General features: G+C 48.7%; 9 protein-coding genes across 9 annotated transcripts; 4 read left to right on the plus strand and 5 right to left on the minus strand.

Annotated features, from left to right (window-relative positions):
• Positions 1-204: 204 nt before the first annotated feature.
• Positions 205-1704, plus strand: N7455_000965 (F-box protein; the record flags this gene model as incomplete). Its single annotated transcript, XM_040959712.2, has 1 exon — positions 205-1704. The coding sequence occupies one exon, from the start codon at positions 205-207 to the stop codon at positions 1702-1704; it is 1500 nt and encodes a 499-aa protein (XP_040809847.2).
• Positions 1705-1949: 245 nt separating this feature from the next.
• N7455_000966 (uncharacterized protein) lies at positions 1950-3025 on the minus strand (the record flags this gene model as incomplete). The annotated part of the gene is made up of 3 exons (XM_040959695.2): positions 1950-2064; positions 2126-2568; positions 2624-3025. Coding segments are annotated over 3 exons (960 nt in total), but the record flags the coding sequence as incomplete, so codon positions are not given.
• Positions 3026-3882: 857 nt separating this feature from the next.
• Positions 3883-5599, minus strand: N7455_000967 (fungal specific transcription factor domain-containing protein; the record flags this gene model as incomplete). The annotated part of the gene is made up of 2 exons (XM_040959752.2): positions 3883-4996; positions 5064-5599. The coding sequence occupies 2 exons, from the start codon at positions 5597-5599 to the stop codon at positions 3883-3885; spliced, it is 1650 nt and encodes a 549-aa protein (XP_040809861.2).
• A 2053-nt stretch (positions 5600-7652) lies between these two features.
• N7455_000968 (S-adenosyl-L-methionine-dependent methyltransferase) lies at positions 7653-7964 on the minus strand (the record flags this gene model as incomplete). The annotated part of the gene is made up of 1 exon (XM_065603908.1): positions 7653-7964. The coding sequence occupies one exon, from the start codon at positions 7962-7964 to the stop codon at positions 7653-7655; it is 312 nt and encodes a 103-aa protein (XP_065462399.1).
• A 26-nt stretch (positions 7965-7990) lies between these two features.
• N7455_000969 (uncharacterized protein) lies at positions 7991-8263 on the plus strand (the record flags this gene model as incomplete). Its single annotated transcript, XM_065603909.1, has 1 exon — positions 7991-8263. One exon carries the CDS (start codon positions 7991-7993, stop codon positions 8261-8263), a length of 273 nt encoding a protein of 90 aa, XP_065462400.1.
• A 57-nt stretch (positions 8264-8320) lies between these two features.
• On the minus strand, positions 8321-8627 carry N7455_000970 (uncharacterized protein; the record flags this gene model as incomplete). The annotated part of the gene is made up of 2 exons (XM_065603910.1): positions 8321-8442; positions 8501-8627. The coding sequence occupies 2 exons, from the start codon at positions 8625-8627 to the stop codon at positions 8321-8323; spliced, it is 249 nt and encodes an 82-aa protein (XP_065462401.1).
• A 149-nt stretch (positions 8628-8776) lies between these two features.
• Positions 8777-17021, plus strand: N7455_000971 (type I polyketide synthase; the record flags this gene model as incomplete). Its single annotated transcript, XM_040959772.2, has 5 exons — positions 8777-8876; positions 8946-9417; positions 9473-9914; positions 9991-15960; positions 16056-17021. 5 exons carry the CDS (start codon positions 8777-8779, stop codon positions 17019-17021), a joined length of 7950 nt encoding a protein of 2649 aa, XP_040809790.2.
• Positions 17022-18158: 1137 nt separating this feature from the next.
• Positions 18159-18695, plus strand: N7455_000972 (uncharacterized protein; the record flags this gene model as incomplete). The annotated part of the gene is made up of 2 exons (XM_040959707.2): positions 18159-18290; positions 18342-18695. The coding sequence occupies 2 exons, from the start codon at positions 18159-18161 to the stop codon at positions 18693-18695; spliced, it is 486 nt and encodes a 161-aa protein (XP_040809816.2).
• A 541-nt stretch (positions 18696-19236) lies between these two features.
• Positions 19237-20699, minus strand: N7455_000973 (uncharacterized protein; the record flags this gene model as incomplete). Its single annotated transcript, XM_040959735.2, has 2 exons — positions 19237-20478; positions 20541-20699. 2 exons carry the CDS (start codon positions 20697-20699, stop codon positions 19237-19239), a joined length of 1401 nt encoding a protein of 466 aa, XP_040809832.2.
• Positions 20700-21152: the final 453 nt, after the last annotated feature.

Genomic DNA, 21152 nt, shown 5'->3' on the forward strand with positions numbered 1-21152 from the left:
CGACTATACTGTTTTCAGGTACTATGTAGGGAATATATATTAGAGGCCTCAAATAATAATAATATCTTAATATACGTATTATATGTCCTGGATTAATATGTAATCGTTAGTATATCAAAATATCTAGTTCTTGAGCAATCAACATCCTATGAACTTGTCTCCAAAGATTCCGTCCCTTTTCTCTTTGATACACACAACCTAGCAATGGCCAACTCAAAAGAGAGCCATGATGTGGTTCTTCTACCTGGCGAGCTCTTCTGGATGATTCTAGCCTACTTAGAACCAAACGAATTAATCCGATGTCGCCGTGTCTCGCGTGCCTGGAACGAAGCCTTTAGCAACCCGGCCATCCTACTCCCACTCCTGAAGAAACAATTCCCGTGGACAGAAGAAGTCAAAAGCTTATGTTCAGAACCGTCATATGAAAACCAAGACAAGGGCCGTCGTGTTTTCGACCAGGTTGCTTCACGATATGATCACTTAAAACGAGGCAAACCCCGCTCTATCCAGAAGTACCGCCTCTGCGATGACTTTGGCAGCGCTGGAGACCGGGAATGGTATCAGGTACAGCCATGGGAGTCACACGCCAGTCATATGAGGCGCTTTATTGACCGACAATTCTCTGAAGCTTTATGGACTTTCGAAGATGGTTTGCTGGTCTACCCCAGCGCCGATCATCAGTTTCTCGTGCTCATGGACTTGGAAACGGACCGACAGTTCATGGTGCCATTTATTATTCGCGGCAAGGTCGTTCGCCGAGTGCGTCTGCAGAAGAGCTTACTTGTTATTGAGTGGGCTGAACCGAAGGCCTTTCACTGGTTGAATGATAGCGATGGGGTGCATCGTCACTTCGCATCCTCTTTTGATGTGACGAGAAGCGAGGATCAGGGCTGGAACGTTGTCCCGCGCAATGAATGGAAGATTATGTTTTTGGGACATCCGTTGAGCGAGCGAGATCGGTTCTTCTCCTCTCATAGCAACACCCACTATGTGATCTATATATGGCAGCCAAATCGCAGCTTGTACACCGCCGACGAGGACGCGCCCATCGAGTCTTTATTTGTCTGGGACATATCGAAACCATCATCATATCGACCTTCATTGGATCCTACAGGACGACTGAGAGATGACTCACCTGATGACTCTCCATCAATCGTGGCACGATTCGGATTCCGAGACCTGGAGTTCTTCGACATCCGACAGCGAGGATGTCCCAGCATTCAACGATTGGAAATTACCGATGATGCCCAGGCGGTTGAAATTACAGAAAACGTTTGCATCCGGCCGGACGACCAACCACCCGAGCCATTTGGGTTTCCTCAACCTATTACTACGAGCATTCCTCTGGTCGGAAATGGGCCTCATTGGCGCCGGGACTTCGAGGGGATTCTACCACCTTACCGTGGGAACTGCAGCATGCAGGCAGAGAGTATGAGGTCCGATGGGCTGATCATGACAGATCCCTGGTTTGGTGTCATTTCTCAAGTGACTGTACTCGAGCCTGATCTTGGCTTTTGTCTTCACTTCGATCCTTGGACGTGGATCCAAGATCAGATTGTCTATTTGACTATCCGGACACCTCGCTCGAGCGTCACTTGTGATAATTGGGATTTTGTCGGCAGGGGGAAGCTCGCTGGTTGTGAGAGATATCTGGTGGGCGAGAATTGCAATCGAGAGCTAGTGATTTACCGGTTTGATAGATGAATTGAAGATGAATAACCCTCTATCCTTAACAACGTAAGGACTCTATAACTCCGATGTATTCGGGATTTTAATACCCCACTCCGTATATTTCCACTATATATGACATTATGGTATTCAACCTGCACTCTATCTATAAAACACCGCTCGTCCTCTTCGAACCTCTGCCGACGCATTTTCTCTTCTCCTATCTGACCCCCTTTCTCTCGGCCTTCTACGTACTGGCTTGCCAGCTGATGTACCTACACAAGGTTCTTCAGCAGGTCGACCCCGGGCAATTGCTCCTGAAGTAATGCAACAGTTTTGTTCCAGACCTTTGTCTGTGCTTTCTTGCCTTGTGTTGACAATACAAAAGGAGATAGCCTGGTAGAAGTTTTAGTCAATCACACCCAGCCAATAACTTATAGGAAATTAGACAGCTCACTTCTTGATAGTTTGCTCACTTAAATAAGCCCCCTGAGCCTGCGAATGCTGAACAGCTGCATCCACCAGATTATGTCCTCCCTGGGCCGCAGTCCAGGCAAACACCTTATTAAAGGTGTTGATTCCCGACGGGGTATCCGAGCGATGTAGTGTACTCGCACATAGACCAGGGTTTACCCCGTTGACGATCAAATTCGATCCGACCTTCGAGCTCAGCTCCCGCAACCATAGAATGTTTAGGAGCTTGCTTGTGTTGTAACGGTCCATCCCTTTCCCGAAGGAGGATGGCTCGTCTAGGCGGGCGAGAATGTTGGGGGCATCCTTCGCTTCGAATTCGGTCCTGAAATGAACCTCGGACGTGACAATAGTCAGTCGGGTTGGCTGACTACCCTGCAGAGAACTAAGGAGTAGCAGAGATAGAAGGGCTGTTCCGGTTTGGTTGACCTATTATTTCTTTAGTTTTTCTTTCTTATGGCCGATGTTAACGGAAATAATAGACCTGGACATCCATTTCATGTCCCGTCTTCGACTTGACAAACTCTAAGAGCTTTACCCCGGCGTAGAGGAGGACAATATCTAGGTGGTCCAGCTCTCGGGCTGCCCGCTCTCCGGATGCCTGTATACTTGGGAAAGACTCCTGATCGAGCTCCCAGATCAGCACCTCGCAGTTCGGTGATTGACTGATAATATCCTCTTTAGCTGCGTCCCCTTTCGATAAGGTACGATTACCAAGGATGACCCTTGATAAATTGTGAGCTGCCATCTCCTTGGCCGCTTCAAGTCTGAGGCTGGCGTTTCCGCCTGTAATAAGAGCTGTTTTGCTGGAAAGGGAGATATCAGACAGCAGCGGTTTGGGGGTGAATGTGAGCTGCCGATACATGAATCCTGCAATGCCTCCCATTGTGGCGATAATTTGAATTAAATTATAAAGCGAAAGTGAAGAGCGAAGACTTAGGAGTGGAGAGAGAGAGTTACGAAGATGAGGGGAGTGGATAAAGGTACTAGGAACCACAAACTACATATATACATAATATATACATAGAGAAAATAAAGTATCGCGTTGCTCCTAAAGCCGATATTTCTGGGTCCCCCTTATACTCATTATTGAGAGTCTCGGGTGGATATAACATCTCCGGATTAGACATATTACACTAGTCATTCGCTGGCACATCAAGAGACACTATTATTAACGTACTTTGTAGAGACTCACACTTTACTGATTCAGCAGAGGTACTTCTCGCCTGTTTTTATTTATTCCCTTTTAAACGTCGCTATGTTCCGGATCTTCTTTTCCTGGTATGACGAATTGGACCATGTTTCCTCTCTCTCGTTCTGATCAGCCCATACTATAGATAATTAAATACCCATTTAATGCCAAATACTATTATGAGTATTTTCCAGAAATCGGATGTCTGTAAGGGACTCCCCAAGTCGCCTTGAATTCCATAGTGATCTTTGTTCACCTCATCGGGCCACCGCTCGATACATACCCAGCATTAGTACTGTGCACTTAGAACTTGGGATTAATGATTATATACTGAACAATTATCTACGAAGATCACCATTTTTCGATATTCATCTCCATAAATATATAGATACATTTGTACTGTTTTATGTACAAATGTGCAGTAAACACCCGCCTTCCACCTATTCGGAATTCTCCGCCACAACTTGATCCATGTGTCAAGTGACGTGACGTTGTATCTCTAAATATTGTCTGTTAAATCAATTTCCGAACCACACGATGCGTAAATCAATCTAGTGAGGATGCGCAAGAAATTTTATATCCATATCCATTGAAAAGGCCATGTCCTCCCAGAGGTTGTCGGAACTCCCCAACTCCATATCCCAGCCAAGGGATGACCACGAATCATCCATCACGGTAGTCTGCGGGAAATAGTCCAGAATAGACGAGAGAGAAGGGGAGCCGTTGGCAATTTTGTAGGATTGTTTCTGTTCAATCTGTACCCCGCGGTCCTGAAAGGATTGGGGGCTCAGAGCCTTGTCCGGCGAAGAGGGAAATAAAGAGGCATGTACGTTTTCCACCAAGCGAGTCAAATAATTGGCCCCCACTTCGGCGAGAACACTACCCTCGGCCAGGATCTTCATACGAAGCAGGGCATCATTCAGGGCCTGGACGCAACGTCCTACGCTGATATCGGTGATAATGGCTAGCAGGGGATCTTTGCAATATGGATGCGGAAATGACGGTTGTCTAGGTCCTGCGTCAGCGGTAAATTCGTGTTCATCTCCACGTCCATCCCGGATATCGACAAGAAGTAGGCTTCCCAAAATGACGCAAGCCTCAAAGGTGAGGAAAGGGATTAAGGATAGCCGCGTATGACTTTTCCCCAGGAGGTTATGCAGCATTGAAACGCTATCCAATATTCCCAGAGCGGATCTCACAAGGATTTGCCGATGGCTGCACAGAAGTGCTCGCTTATAGCATGGTAGGGATTGAATTTTGCCCGGGTCTAGAAAAAGTAGAGGGCGAAAATTATGGGATATTGACTCGAACAGCGCGATTGAAAACAATAGTCTTTGGTGACGGAGTAATGGGAGGCGGTCATCCCATCGGGTATCCGGGCTTAGAGCCAGCGCGTCTGGGATACTGGGCATAAATTGGGTGTTGAATTTCTCATATCGCTCTTCTGCAATCGCTGGATCGTATGCCGATAATGGATCAGATGTTTCGGTATACAGCTCTTCCCAGTATCGGACCAACCGAGCCTGAGTGAGCCTTTCCATGAAAGGCTCGGGTGCACCCGATTGTTCTGCAGTCTCCTCGGCACCCGATCGCATCTTGGGACATTCTATCCTATAAAACCCTGGGTTCAAGAAAGGAACTCGATCTAGAGATCTTGCCAGACGACTATAGTTTGATACCAAGTTAGTGGATATAATAGCGATGTCGTTCTTGTGGAAGAAAGTCGCAATACCTGTCCCAGATGTAAAGATTGCACAACGTTCGTCTGCGCATTTCTCCCTCCAACTCGTTGGTATCAATAGATGCGGATCTTGCTGGTAACTGATGCAAACCGGCCAGCTGGGCAGCTTTAATGGCATCGCAGAGACTCGACCACGACGCTGTCATATTCCCATCACATTCGTGTCGCAGTGCCAAAAAGCATAAATGGAGTACGCGTGATACTGACCCCCGTGGGCTGGCATTGAGGCAAATCATTGCTAGGCGGTCCCCGACTTTGTTACACTGATCCCGTACATCTGATAGAGACATGCCTCGGATAGTGTCGACCGTATAGGTCGATGAGGGAAGGAACTGAGAGGCGTGGGCACAGATGCGAAGAATGAGCACCGCGAATTCGACATGCTGTATCGACGTGATATTCCCGGATTCATTCCACCATTTCTCGTATTTGGCCAAGAAGCTGGGAGGGTGAAGAAATTGGTTGATCCAGTTAAATTCTTTGATAAAAAACCGGATTAGGAAATCCAGAATCTCTCGAGGAAGCATTTGCTCGAACTCCTGGAGCACAAAGCTTGAGGGTAGCAGAGTGCTCCTGTTGATGGTGGTGGTTCCCGGCTCTTCTGAAAGTTCTTCATGAAGGCCAAGATGATGAAGTAAGCCCAATATATTGGCCTCGCTATGTTCAAAATATCCGAATTGGTCGCTAATCGACCGCGTATAACCAGCAGTGGTGGTCGTAGTCGTGGGCTCCAGTTCAATCTCTCCGGGTAGAATGTGTCCAGAAATGTTGCTTCCGTCTGAGGATGAGCAGGAGGATGTATGTGATGAAATATTGGTGACATATGTGCAGAGCTCTGGTCGACGTCGTTGGGTGCAGTGATTACAGGGATATTTCCTATTGCACTATGAAGTGTAAGCACGGGACTAAGGCAATGTATATATATTGGTTGCGCTAGCAGATAGTCTCCTACCTTTTGCTTCTTGGAATAACATGGAAGGCAGGAAAGGATTGTTCGTTTGCGTTGATGGTGACCCATTCTTATCCAAGCAGTTGAAATTGTCTGATATACAAAGCGCAGGAAGTGTTTTATCTACTTGTCAACTATCAATCTCATCTCATCTTATAGAATAGGTATAGTCACGTACAATTATTATCCAAAAGGCCACGTCACTTCTTCTCAGTCTTGCTACGGATTTCAATCCCCGTAGAGCTTGTCAGTCAACCTTTTCAGAAAGGAATTTGAAAAAAGAAAAGATCAATTGATAGTTAATTGGACATAGTATTACCCACCGTGGGTCTGACTTGCATTCAAAAGGAATCAATACCCTGCTAGCGAGGAATAACCTGTGGGTGGCGTTAATGGTCACACGTACCTGCCTTTACCCCCATAGAGCGAGAGCCTTGCATGAAAGGAATGCATTTCACAGAAGGAAGCCAAGGAAAAGAAGCTATTCATCGCTCGTGACCATCGTTCTTGGTCCAAACTGCCCTATATCGACTAGCGCAGTATCTGCTACAGCTAACAAACAAAATACTTGTATTATTGGCTATCCTGTCCCACCATCCTTCGGGTGCATGGAAGGTCTAATTTTTGCTCCAATGGGCTGGATTGTATGATGACCGACCTAAGCCACCGAGACTGCCTTGCAGGCAGGCTCCGGGTCGGGCGGCAAAGAACAAAGGGACAGCGCACCTTGTTTTCAGCTCGAGATTAGCGTTCGCAGCTGCTTTGCGTAGCCAGCTCCGGTGGCAGTGATTATTAGATGATCACCAACACGTTTGTATAAACGACATTATTGGCTGTTATGTGCACGGGCCTGATCTATTCCATTTGCACATCATTCCAAATACCCCAGCACCTGAGAGCCTCGGCAATCTGTCAAGTACCTTTGGGGCCGGGAATTGATGCATAGTTTGGAAATTCATGTCAACAACAATCACCAGGTAAAAATGATCACACTATCCGAGGATTTTTCATAGCTAGGCTACAATAGACTCAAGAGTAAAGGACGAAGGAAGAAAGTAGAAAGTAGAAAGCAGCTTGATGACCCGAGGACTACCCAGGTGGTTACAAAGCATCGGCCCGGGCGTTAGTTAGCGCCCGTCCGATAACCTTGGAAATACCTTGTAAATCACGTGCCACACAGCATGTGAGCCCCACCGGGATCTACAACCTGAAACCAGATCTAGGTTTAAATGCACCTCCAAAAACCACATGCTTCCCTCCGCTGCTCCGCCCCTAGCCCAATCAGCATCAACATGTCAATCCGCCGCAAGCTACGCTCTTCATGAACTGGACGAGTTCCGGGCTCTGGTAGAATGATATCGTTGATCAGCAGCGGAGTCCCAGGGCGGGAAACTTCGAGGTCAGAAATGAAACCTCGAAGGACGGTGATCACGTCCCGGTCGCACTAGTTGTGGATACACTGGCGGACGAAAAATGCTTCGACCGGCCTGGCGGGCTACGGGTTAAAGAAGTCGTGTCGTTCATACACTATTCTCTCTTTGAGATTGGAATCCTGCTGTGCTAGGATGGCTTGACCTTGGCCGAGCATGTCAGTCGAACCATCCTGGGCGAGGAAGTCGAGGTTGGGGAAGCTATGTAGCAACATTAGTGACGAAAGTCGTATTCCATCCTTTGAAAATGAGGAAGAGGGGGTTCTGCTTGGCCTTGTGGCGAATGGTCCAGATAGCAAGGGGTCTCTCCTGGGCCAACGAAATGGAGATATGCCCACTGCCACCACCAACATCGACGACGGTTCCTTTCCATTGATCCCAACCGTAGCCATCCCGCAACTCTCCGATCCGGCGATCGACTAAATTCAATCGACCCACAGGAGATCCAATCACCTCTGGTAACCCCGGCCATAGCCTTGGCAAATCTTGCCGCATACTCCGGGTGTTTAGCATAGTAATCAAACCTCTTGAAAGACGCGATGAGTGATCATCATGCGCATGCAACGAGCAGCCCGGTCGGCATCCATTCTAGCTTTTTGAGACGGATCATTGATTTCAATTTCCCCATTGACAGGCACAAGCCCGAAGAAGCCAAAATCAAATCCAACCTAGAAGGCAGCCAGATCAGTCTCATGGCAGACAAAGGTGCGAAGACTCCCGTCGACAAGACGCTGGAGATCCTCAAGAGAGGATGTCAGGCTGCTATGAAGTGCAAGATACTCGGGAGTCTCGGGGGGCCACGCTGGAGTTAGCCTCAAAGGTGGGTTCAATGTACTTGTTGGCTGTGAGATATGCAGTGATGCCGGCGGTTAGACGCATAATGCTTGGGTGCGTGTGCCCAACCCATTGCCGTTGATATCGGATGCCATAATTGTTGCTGGTTGAGATGCCTCAGGTGTTACTCTAACAACCACGGGGATGGGAGACTGTTCTAATTAAACGAAATCTAGATTTTATATGGAAACCTGACGCTGATATTTACCACATACGCTTAGATCCTGATCGGTCGTTATCCCGTCGACCGAAGTAGCTGCCATCTGAAGGAGAGAAATTCGGCCATAAAGTTCGCCCGACAATATTCGGTCCAACCTCGACATCCCCGTATGCATCGTTCATCTAGACATGGTCCACGTGCCGGATGGCTAGCCTCACATATGGCCGAGCGCTATTCAAGGTCCAAATCGTACACCTTAACCTGGAACTATTAAATAAACTCCCTTCCCCCCGTTAATATAGCTCATCAACTGGCATACTGACCGATCAAAATGCCTTACCTATCCCCATCTAGCAGTGGTCGTGCTCCCTCCACCCCTGGTTCTGTCCTGGGAAACCAAGAACCGGAGCCAATAGCCATCGTTGGCATGGGTCAGTATTTATTGCGCTTTCTTATAACCCACTAGTAACTACTGACACTGACACCTAATGCAACCACAGGATGCCGATGGCCTGGTGACGTGAAAGATCCTAAAGGACTATGGGAAATGCTCCGACAGCGACGGTCTGGATATCGTCAGTTTGGAGATCATCGATTTGATGTCAACGGGTTTCATCATCCAAATGCAGACCGGCCCGGATCAATGGTCACGAAGGGTGCTTTCCTCTTGGGCGAGGACCCTCGATTATTTGATCACGGGTTCTTCGGCATGACTCTATTGGAAGTTGATACGATGGATCCGTCTCAGCGTAAGCTTTTAGAAGTGGTTTATGAAGCATTCGAAAACGCCGGCGAGACTTGGGACAGTTTCTCCGGCTCGAAGACGGGAGTCTTTGTTGGGAACTTCAGCTCGGATCATGGCCAGATACAGGGTCGAGATTCAGACCATCACCGCCCCTACGCGAGCACTGGCAGTGCAATCTCAATTCTCAGCAACCGAGTTAACTATATTCTAAATCTGCTCGGACCCAGGTAAGAGCTGACCAGGGTGAATTGGTATCCGAAATGACATACTGACCACATTCAGCGTCACTATCGATACCGCCTGTTCATCTTCAATGTACGCATTACATCTAGCAATCACTGCTATGCGGAATGGGGATTGTGACTCTGCGATTGTGGCAGCATGCAACTGCATTATGGATCCCAGCACCCAGCTCATGATGACCAAACTGGGTGTATTATCACCTACGTCCACCTGTCATACATTTGATTCCGCCGCTGACGGCTATGCGCGAGGAGAGGCTTTTTCGGCTTTGTATCTCAAGAAAATGTCTGATGCAGTAGAAGGAGAGTATCCAATCCGGGCCTTTGTCCGCGGCACGGCCATCAATGCGAATGGAAGAACTGGTGGGATTACACACCCTAGCAGAGAGGGCCAGGAGGCGGTCATTCGACAGGCGTATCAGAATGCTCAGTTGCCTTTATATGATACTGCTTATTTTGAGTGTCATGGCACGGGAACTCCTGTAAGCTGGTCATATCCGTTTTCCCATTCGTCGTCATTGGTGTCAGAGGACTGAAAGCTTACATCTGATAATACAGGTCGGAGATCCAATCGAAATTTCTGCTATTGGAAACGTTTTCTCATCTGTGAGAGGCATCGATGATGCACTTTTGATTGGATCTATCAAAACCAACGTCGGACACACCGAAGCCGCCAGTGCCATCGCCGGAATCATGAAAGTGGTAATGGCACTCGAGTCAGGATTCATTCCTCCAAGCATCGGTGCAAGGAATTTGAACCCTAAAATCGACTTCCAAGGCGCAAATGTGGAAGTTTTGAGAGAAGTCACCCCATGGCCCGCAGGAAAGCTTCGACGTGCAAGTATCAATTCTTTCGGGTACGGGGGTGCAAATGGCCACTGTATCATTGACCACGTGCATAACGTCTTGCCTGGATATACCAAGCCTGGATTGATCTCCGAGCTTTCAGTCCCCTTTGGTGTCCGTCCGACTCCCAGTAACAGCAATCCCTTCGAGCAGCGAAGCGATAGCGATGTGAAGACGGGCTCAAATCTCGGCCTGTTGCCCGTTGCGTTGAATAAAGGTACCCTTAATGCGCTGCTGCCTTCTGATATACGGCCTTCTTCAAATATGGTCAAAAAGGCTTATGCGAGCACGCGGAATCGTGTTCTACTGCCCTTTTCCGCCCACAATGAAACATCTTTGAACTTGAACATCGAAGCTCTCTCAAAGGAAGTTACGAACTACTCGTTGGCAGATGTAGCTTACACCCTGTCGGAAAAACGAAGCAAATTCACCCAACGAACGTACAGGATCGTCGATACGGACAACGTCAGGGAAAGTCTACTCACAGACGGAGACAAGGTGTTCGCCAGCACTTCGCAGAAAACCAGGCTGGGATTCATTTTCACGGGCCAAGGTGCCCAATGGCATGCCATGGGGGAGGGCCTATTCCAATATGCGGTTTTCAAGAATACTATCCAGTACCTGGACCAAGCCCTTGCACAACTGCCCAATCACCCAGGCGATTTGAAGCTGAAGGACATTCTCACAGGTAACTGTGCATCAGATCGTATCAACGTGCCTGTGGTATCTCAGACAGTCTGCACTGCTATTCAAGTGGGTTTAGTAGACCTGCTTCGCTCGTGGAAGGTTGAGCCCGTCGCCGTGGCTGGCCACTCGTCAGGTGAGATTGCTGCAGCCTACGCAGCTGGGCGCATCACCGCCGTCGAGGCTATTGTCACTGCATACTGTCGAGGCCAGGCGGTCTCCCACAACGCCAAGCAAGGATCGATGCTAGCTGTTGGCCTCGGATTGGACGCGACTGAGGAGTACTTGTCTGGATTCGAGATGAAAGTGAGGGTTGCTGCTATCAACTCGCCCAACAGCCTCACTCTTTCCGGGGACGTAGACGCCATAAAAGCCGTCTCCGAAAAGTTGAAGAAAGACGGTGTATTCAACCGAATGCTTCAGACCGGGGGAAATGCCTATCATTCTCACCACATGCTAGCACTGGGCGAAGAATATGAGCGCATGCTGACCGAGGGTCTTGAGTATACCCGGTTCCTAGGTATCAGTGAGCCACAATCCCAATTATCGACCACTTCTTGGTTCTCCTCAGTGGTCCCACACAAGAGAATGGACATGGTTAAAATCAATGCCTCATACTGGCGTTCCAATCTCGAGTCACCTGTCCGCTTTTTGGATGCTACCTCCAACCTGGCTCAGAACGTTGATGCTATCGTCGAAATTGGGCCTCACGCCGCCCTCAGGGGACCTATTGGCCAGACTATGAAGAGCATTGGCGTCGATATGCCGTATGTATCTGCGCTACGGCGAGGTGAAGATGGTCAGCTCTGTCTGCTGCAGTTCGCTGGAACCTTGTTCGGCCTCAATGCTAGGATTGATCTCGCAGCGGTAAATTCCACCGACCGCGTCCAGGCAGATCAGTCGCTCTCCTATGTGCATGGGTGCATGGCAATCGATCTTCCCCCTTACCAGTACACATACGGCCCTATTCAATACTACGAAAGTCGATTCAGTAAGGAATTCAGGGCACGTACGACTCTGCGTCACGATCTCCTAGGATCGAAGCTGCCCGGAAACGCCAAACTAAATCCTCAGTGGCGGAATGTTCTTCGACTTAAGGACCTGCCGTGGCTGGATGATCATCGTCTTCTCCCTCATCCAGTTTTCCCTGGGGCCGGATACCTGATGATGGCCGTCGAAGCTGCCTCACAGGCCTATGTCCAGGATATTTCAGACCCTCTTACCATCACGGGATTCTCTTTACAGAATGTGTCAATCAAATCTGCCATGCGCATTCCAGACGACGATTATGGTGTTGAGGTTTTGCTAAGTATGCAACTTTTGGAATCAATCGCGGCAAAGACACCTTCATGGACGAGCTTCAGTATCAGTTCTGTGGCTCGTGAGTCACAGGCATGGACAGAGCACTGCACCGGCCAAGTGAGGGTCGAAGTTACGGGAAGTTCGCAACCCAGCAAAAGGTTAGCTAGTATCAGCCAGATGGATGCCCGATCAGTGGACACGTCGGCCTGGTACAAGAAGTTTACCCAGATGGGCTTGGGATATGGGCCAACATTTCAAGGGCTATCGGACATTCGGGCAGATCCGGCACAGAATCTTGCAGTAGCCAAGGTGGATTTGCAAACTACAAAAGACACCATCGTTGGAGGCGAATCTAGCTACGCTATTCATCCTGCGTCTTTGGATGCTGCTCTTCAACTGGCTCTTGTTGCTTGCCATGGCGGTCAGACAGACCGAGTCCGCAGTGCCTATGTGCCAATCCATATTCGGCAACTTTATGTGAAGAATACCCTGCAGATATCGTCACAAAAAGAGGAATGGGGTACTGGGATTGCGGAGGGAGAGCTGCGCGGTCTTCGTGGTGCATATGCGACCCTGCAAATCGTTGATCAATCTGACGATGTGATCCTTGATATGCAACAGCTGCGTTGTGTTACGTACACCGATGCTCCCCTGAACGGTGCTGTGAACAGTAGCCCTGCGTTTTCTGCGCCTATTTTCCGGCTGGCCTGGAAGCCAGATATCAGATCCATGAGCAACGCCCAAGCCAAAGCGCTATTTCCTCCTCCATCGGACAACATTGCGAAGACGTACCTCTTAGACCTGTTTGACAGACTGGGAACACTCATGGTGGTCGACATTTCTGATCGCTACGGAATTCGGTCGGATCTCTCCCATTGCTCCAAGCACATCCGACATTTCCTTTCTTGGGCACAACGTCAGATGAACGCTGACAATGAATGGGTTGCCGAAGCCAAGAGTTTAACAAGCGCCGAAAGGCTTCAGTGTATTGATCAGCTCTACGAACAAATCAATCACTGCACCGATGTCCGAGTAGCTCACCATCTGTTCCATAATATCGAAGATGTGTTGTACGAGCGCAAGACTGGATTGGACGTTCTTGTGCAGGACGATTTGTTGACGGCAATGTACGAGGAGGGGATCATCGTGACGGGAGCCTATCCTCAGGTGCGGAGGTGTTTCGACGCTATTGGCCATGCCAATCCTAGTCTTAATGTTATCGAGATAGGAGCAGGTACAGGCGGTGCCACACGAATCATTCTCGATACTCTCTCCGGGAGAAATGGGATCAAGCGATACAAGAGTTATACCTTTACCGATGTCTCCAGTGGGTTTTTGGGGGCCGCCAAAGAGACATTTGGACAGGAATACGATGATATGCACTTCTCAGTTCTGAACGTGGAGCAGGATCCTCTAGATAATGGCTATCAGGCTGTCTATGATGTCGTGGTCGCCTCGGAGTGTCTGCATGCAACGACCAAGATTTCCCAAACTCTCTCGAACTGTCGCAAACTGCTCAAACCTGGTGGTAAATTGATTATAGTGGAGAACATACGCACGGTTATTGGCCATGGCCTCGTTCTGGGAACCCTGACAGGCTACTGGAGTGGCATATCAGATGGTCGTGTTGACAGTCCATTCCTGGACTCAAGCGGATGGAACGCATCTCTTCTGGCAAACGGTTTTAGCGGTACGGATCTGGTGTTGGATGATTACCCCCAGCCGTATACTACCGCCTGTACTATTGTGTCTACGGCGGTTGAAGATACCGTCTCAACAGTACCAAGACCGTTGGCAGATTCGAACAGCGAAGAGGTATACTTCCTTCATGAACAGAGAGGCCCCTCTTCACTTACAGTACAAGTTTCCGCGCACTTCAAGGAAAATGGCATTGTTGTGAAATCATGCTCACTTGATGTTGTCACGATCCCCCCTCGCAGTCGAGTCATCGCTTTCCTCGATGGTGACAACCCATTGATCCAGATTGACCAGAATCGATTGGAAAAATTCCAAAGCCTCTTCCGCAATTCGTCAAGCATGATTCTTGTTACTTCCGGGGGCATCATTCAAGGAAAGAATCCCAGTGCAGCTATTTCAATCGGGTTGCTGCGCACCATTGGGACAGAGAATCCGACTTCTCGGTTCCTTTCTGTCGATGTTAATCCCGACGGTCCCATGGGGACTCTGGCTGCTACCATTCTCAAACTTGAATCATCTTTGCAAAGCCCCAACACAGAAAATGCTGGGAATGACAACGAGTTTGTGTGGCAGGATGAATGTCTATGGGTCAGTCGCCTAGTGCCCGACACGGGGCTAAAGGACCAGCTTGAATTAGCTGAGATGCCACCGGCACGCGCAAAGCCACTTTGCTTTGATCATCACGACCCTGTGCGGGCGGACTTTGAGACCCCCGGTCTCTTAACTTCACTTTACTTCAAGCCCTATGAGGATATGTGGAAGCCTCTCCCAGACGACTGGTTGGAAATCAAGGTGGCCGCCGTGGGTTTGAATTGGAAGGACCTGGCGATCTCTGCTGGTCGGTTTGATATGAACTCCCTATCGTCTGAGTATTCTGGCACGGTCCATCGTGTAGGATCCGCAGTTACCAATATCTCCGTCGGCGATCGAGTCTATGGTCTTGGGAAGGGCCATTTTGGGAATTACGTGCGCGTCCCCGCCGCTACGGCCCAGCACCTTCGCCCTGAAGATGACTTTTTGAAAATGGCCACCATGCCGCTAGTGTATATGACAGTGGTATACGGATTCTCTTACGCTACGAAGCTAAAAAGGGGAGAGAAACTTCTCATCCAGTCCGCCACTGGTGGTCTGGGAATGGCTGCTATTAAATTAGCACAGTCGATAGGTGCTGAGGTTTTCGCTACAGTAGGCACTGCAGACAAAGCGAAGTATCTCACAGAAGTATTCGGAATTCCTGCTTCTATGATCTTTTCATCTCGAACCACTGCCGATATTCCCAAGATGATAGACGCAACTGGGGGTCGTGGGTTTGATGTTATTCTCAGCACATCAAACGGTGACATGCTACATGAATCCATCAAGGCTCTTGCTCCGCTCGGCCGAATCGTGGATGTTGGACGAGTCGATGTACAAAACTCCATGACCCTCAATCTGGCCCCGTTTCAAAAGAGCGCCACCTTTTCCTCGTTTGACCTTGGTGTTATCGTGGAGGCCCAGCCTGAAATGAGCCAAATTTTGATGCAGTCAGTTGATGAACATTTCCGTGCTGGGAATATTGCGCCTATTCCGGCCATCTTAACCTCCGATGTGTCGGAGCTGGATCAAACACTGCTGGGCTTTTCCAAGGGCACTCATATCGGAAAGCTGGTTGTCAACTTCCAAAACCCTGACTCCTTGGTCAAGATGGTTCCTCCGGTACCTCGCGCCCAATTCGATCCGGATGCAGAATATATTATTAGCGGTGGCTTCAGTGGTTTGGGACGCAGCATCATCGCTTGGATGTCCACCCGCGGGGCTAGATACTTTACGGTCTTGTCGCGAAGAGGAAAGAGTTCCCCCGAGGCCAAAATTTTGGTCAACAGAATGACGTCTCTTGGTGCCACAGTCCGGTCAGTTCGTTGCGATGTCAGTGTTTCTGAAGATGTGGACCGGGCCGTAGAAGAGGCATCTGCACAAAGACCCGTCAAGGGAATTGTTCATACTGCTGTCTCTTATGAGGTATTTATTTTTTTTTTTTTTTTTCGTTAGCCCTAATTTCAAGGCAGTCTCTGACTTGAGGTTGTTACAATGCTGATATATAAACCTCAAAATAGGATCTATCTTTCGACAAATTGACCCCATCTAAATGGAACTTGGGTCTCTCTGCTAAAGTCCTAGGCACCCAAAATCTTCATGCAGCGACCAAATCTCTGCCCTTGGACTTCTTCGTTATGACGACTTCTCTTGAATCCGTTCTCGCCCTTGCAACTCAAAGCGCCTACACGGCGGCCAACAACTTCCAGGAGGTGTTTGCGCGATACCGTCGCAGTCAGGGACTGCCCGCTTCCACAGCATCGTTTGGTTTGATCACAGATGTCGGCCATCTCAGCACCAACATCACCACTATCAATCTGATGGCTCGCAGCAAAGTCCTCGGCATCACAGAGTATCAGTTTCTGCGCCTGTTGGAGCCAGCCTTTCTCAACAATGACCCTTTTCCAGTTCAAGAAAGCAAAGGAGACCGAGAACCCTGGATCGGGGCATCTGATGATCCTCTCTCCGCCGTTAGCACAGTCACCTGTCTTGACCCCGCTCTTCTGGCAGCCAAGAAGATGGACGAATTGGCCAGCTCCGCTGGCGGGGCGGGTAGCATTCGTCCAAAATGGCACACAGACGCTCGCGTCTCCTTGGTTATGCGCGCATTCGAAGATGCGGAGCGCAACCACAATGACGAAAGTGCCAATCATGCCAAGAACAACAATGCAGGTGGAATTCTACGGGAGGACTTTGAAGCTGCCATCAACGCTTCCGATGACCGTAACAAGGTGGAGGAAATGGTCACCGGAGCAATCCGAAACACCGTCGCGGAGATGTTGTTCATCGACGCCTCGGGGGTGGATCCAACAAGGACGGTTGCTGAGTATGGTGTCGATAGTTTGATCGCGGCTGAACTCCGGAACTGGTTCAACACCAGCTTCATGGCGGATATTAGTATGCTGGATTTGCTGGACACGCGCATGAGCATGAAGGCTTTGGCAAAGATGGTGGTCGGTGCAGCCCTTTCAAGGAAGACGACTTGACACGACAAGGGGGCCATTAACTTTTTAGAAGATGTTGGGTTTTTGCTTTTCCCTGCAACAGATCACAGCAAGTTATCCAATACCATTGCTTTCTTGGTCTCATGATACGTACACATACAGCCTATAAATATCTACATATACAATATGTCTCTTACACAAAGTATGCTTTTTTTTTTTTACTGCCTTCGTGTACATCTAAAAAGACATCTAAAAAGACACAAGGCCGCATAAGCGACGAGTTTTGTGACAATTCAATTGACAGCAGGTGTAATCATTCACTACGAAGTTTAAGTCTTTATAGGAGCAGATAATACAATAGCACCTACCATGTAGGTAGGTAGTACCTTTCGTCGGAACACACTCCTTCCTTTTGAAAAGATCCATCTTCGTCAATTCAACATATCTCCATCAACACCATCTCACCTCCCCACCACAAACACCCCACCATGTCGACCAAAATTATCCCCTCCCATGGCTCCTCGCAATCCTCTTTGTTTTCTTGATATGTGGGACTTCAATCTCAAGTTTGAATAGACACACATGTACACGGGGTCGAGATTGAACATGACGCCTTCCTGAACATCTACCTAGACAAGCTTGAGGCCGTCCAGAAACGGACCCATGAGACACAACCATCTCAGACTGCATCTACCTCTTCGAGATCATGGGGCGCTTCGACTAGTCAAACTAGTATATCGGGACAATTGCCTTGGAGCATGACATATATGTACGATTCCCTTCGATTCACTTCACCTAAGGAAAGCATTACGGTGTCCCAGAAGAGACCGAGCCATTCACCTCGATGGTGGAAAACTCCTCAACAGGGACTCTCCACTCCAACTCCCTCGACACGAACACGAACACGCTTCCTCCAACTCTTCGATAGAGGCGTGACACAGGTTTACCCGCTAAATGGGCGTGGAGCGTGGAATACAACAAATGAAGACTTCAACCCTCCTGTGGAGATTGCGTTTGACTTGATCAAATCCCTTGTCCACAGCTCTCCACGCCTACGCCTAATCTTCCAACAAATTGTTGAACAGAAGGTGATACAGCCGTTGGACAGAAATACGCATGGATATCATCAAAGATTCTTGATCATGGACTCGGTCTCGCACGGCCGTTGATATACGCCAAATGAGTGATGATATCCACTGCAAGTCGCTCTCCAGCGAGCACCTACTTCAAGCCCAAGCCGCAGTGTCACCAGCGAGATACACAACTTCACGGGGGATCCTTCGCGCATACGACTGGTGGCAGAAACGAAAGGTCGAGCGCCAGGCCAATAAAAATGGAGGATAACACTCCACTCAAAACCAGCTAGAGAACGTTCGTCGTGATCTCGGTGAGGTCCCGTCTTCCGGTCTGAGGCACCTTATCGCAAACCTGGAAATTTCGACAGAAATAATCAGCGGCTTAGTGCTGCTATGCCAGGTTATTGTAGAGTCCATCAAGGTGTACGACTGGTGGAAAAAGCGGGAGGCTGAGCGGGAGGCCAGCAAACATGGAGAACAACACTCCATGCAAAAGCAGTGGAGGCAGCAGGCCCGGACAGGGTCAGCACGCATGGGGGTGCAATCGCCCCGGGGTCCGCCATCTTCCGGTCTGAGGCACCGTGGGGGTTTCCAGCAAAGCCCTGCTCGTGGGCGAGGAGAGCATCTCCATGATAGTTAGTTAGCAGATGTGTGCCTGTCTCCGTTTTTTTTTTTTTTTTATGCTTGAAATAAATTGTATAACTAGCCACAGCGGCACCCGGGAGGCAAATCAATCAACAACGTTATTCGAGGACTATGAAGTGGTTGGGAAGTAATTTCTATTATTTGCTTCGGTCGAATCAAACACAAAGAGGAAAACTCGTTTCGTAGAAGGAGCACGTAGGGTAGAATTAGAAGTCGAGAAGTGAACTGGAAGTAAATGTACTGGCGAATCAGATATATATCCAGTAAAGGATAGTATCCGTGCGTGAGAAGGAAGTGGTCTCTTGACCCAGATTCATTAAATTGAATAGAATGATTGGCACGTCTGGAAGTGATGTTCTTTCTTTGGAAGTTCAACAAGAAAAAAATAAGATCGAAAAGGCCCCCGAGGTATCCTACCCCATTTTCCCAACCACATCGGAGAATCCAGACCGAAGAGAAAACTAGACCGAACAAACAAAAGAAAAAAAGAAACAAAAGCAAAACAGGAAACACATGTGATCCAACATGTGGATCAATCATTGCTCCTGCATAACAGACGCTGAGAGAGAGTCATAACCGTCATCGAACTTACATCTGACACAGGCCTTGAGACCGCAGCCAGGACAGGTGAGGGTGAAACTGGGCATCCACAAATTGCAAACATTGCACACGGGACGGCAGAAATCCTTGTACCATAATCCAAAGTGGGAGCAAAGCTTAGGATCATTTCGAACTGTAATTGGCGAGGCATTCGGGACTGAAAGACGAACTTCTTCCAACCAGCCACAATAGGTCTCCAGCATAAGGCCATTGAGCTCACCGCCGAGGTCATTGAGGGTGTAGCGTCCATTGGGATCGGCGAGCTTTTGCTTGAGGAATGAGACTAGAGGGAGCAATGAATCATGGCCCACCATGTAGGAGTTGATGAGTTTGTCAGCATCAGGATTTGAATCGTCACTGGTAGATTTGTCATCCTCGACGGTGGCGGGCTTGAAATTCGAGTGATTGTTGGCTGAATGGGTGTAGTCGGTGGAGTTACTACTTGCTGAGAAGTCAAAGGACGAACTGTCGCTAGCAGTAGACCGAGGACTTGAAGCGCAATCCGAGTGAACTGGACCCTCGGAATCGGAACGGAACCTTTTGGCGTATTCATAGGAAAATTCATCGAATGTGTCGGCAGGGTTGCAGGTATTGATATCCTCTTCAGGCAGGACATGCACGAAGTCACTAAACTCATGACCACGAGCGAAGTCGAGTTCATCCAGAGCTCCTTCGACAACCTGGTCAACGATATCGGCATATATGGTATCTTCGTCTTGGTCATTTGCCAAATCTTCTAGGTCACGCTTCATTCGAGCTCGCATGTTTTCCTTGCGGAGGTCTGCCCGTGCCTTCTGCACTTCTGGGTCAATACCAGCCCACTCATTCTCCCACTGGATATTTTCTGCTTCGAATTGCGCGCGTTTGGCCCTTGATTCGGCGGACTCCGGGTCCATGTGCACACTTGTTCCATAGCTGTAGTAGTAGCTAAAGGTGTGCTGGCGTTGATGTCTCGGGCTGTGTCTAGATGATGACGCGGTGAATAGGCCTGGCCAGTGGAAGAAATCATATCCATGGCGTTCTCGCTTTGAGGGACGAGTGTGGTTGTACTTGTAGGCCCAAGCCGATGTGTCATCCTCGGGATCTAGATGTCTCTTGGCCTTCTTTTTCAGGTTCAGGGCCTCGTCAAGCAAGCGCCGACGGTCTTGGTCACGGAGAACCTCAACAGCATCTTGAATCTGTTTGGAATGGCTTGTCAGTGATGTTCGGCAACTCCGTAGTCCTGGTATTGTAAACGTACTTTTCTGAATCGGTCAATGGTCGCGGGGGAATCTCCAGCCTTGTCTGGATGGAGCTTCAAGGCAAGACGTTTGTAGGCAATGTTGATATCAGAGAGTTTGGCATCTCGCTCAACGCCTAGGATGGCGTAGGCATCAATCGTCACATTAGCGGTCGACATGTTTGCCGGCATCCAAGTCTTGAAAATGGATGTCAGTGTTCTGTTATATGTGGGTGTTGGCTTGAAGATAATTATTCGTTGCTGGTCTTTGAATAGGCAGATGGAACGAGAGAGACAGAGAGAGAGTAATGTGAGATCAATATGAAGGTATGTAGGTAGTCAGAACATATCTGCCGGTGAGGAAGGTGTGGGAAACAGCCCCGAAGAAATCGTTGGGATGACGACGATATCAAAACTTACCGCACAAAGGTAGAGAATTGAGTCGGAAAGACGGGCAATTGTAGATGCCCAAGAAAATAGGATAGGACTGGAAGTATGAGATTGGAGAGGAGAATAAGAATAGAAAAAAAAAAACAAGACTATGAGGACCAGAGAAAGATGAACAAGAATGAAATAAAGAACAAAGACGCAGAAAGAAGCTTCAGTATGAGATTCAAGAACAGCAGGAGCAAG

This window comes from Penicillium solitum (genome assembly GCF_028829755.1).
Source record: "Penicillium solitum strain IBT 25940 chromosome Unknown utg000001l_segment0_segment0, whole genome shotgun sequence".
NCBI lineage: Eukaryota > Fungi > Ascomycota > Eurotiomycetes > Eurotiales > Aspergillaceae > Penicillium > Penicillium solitum.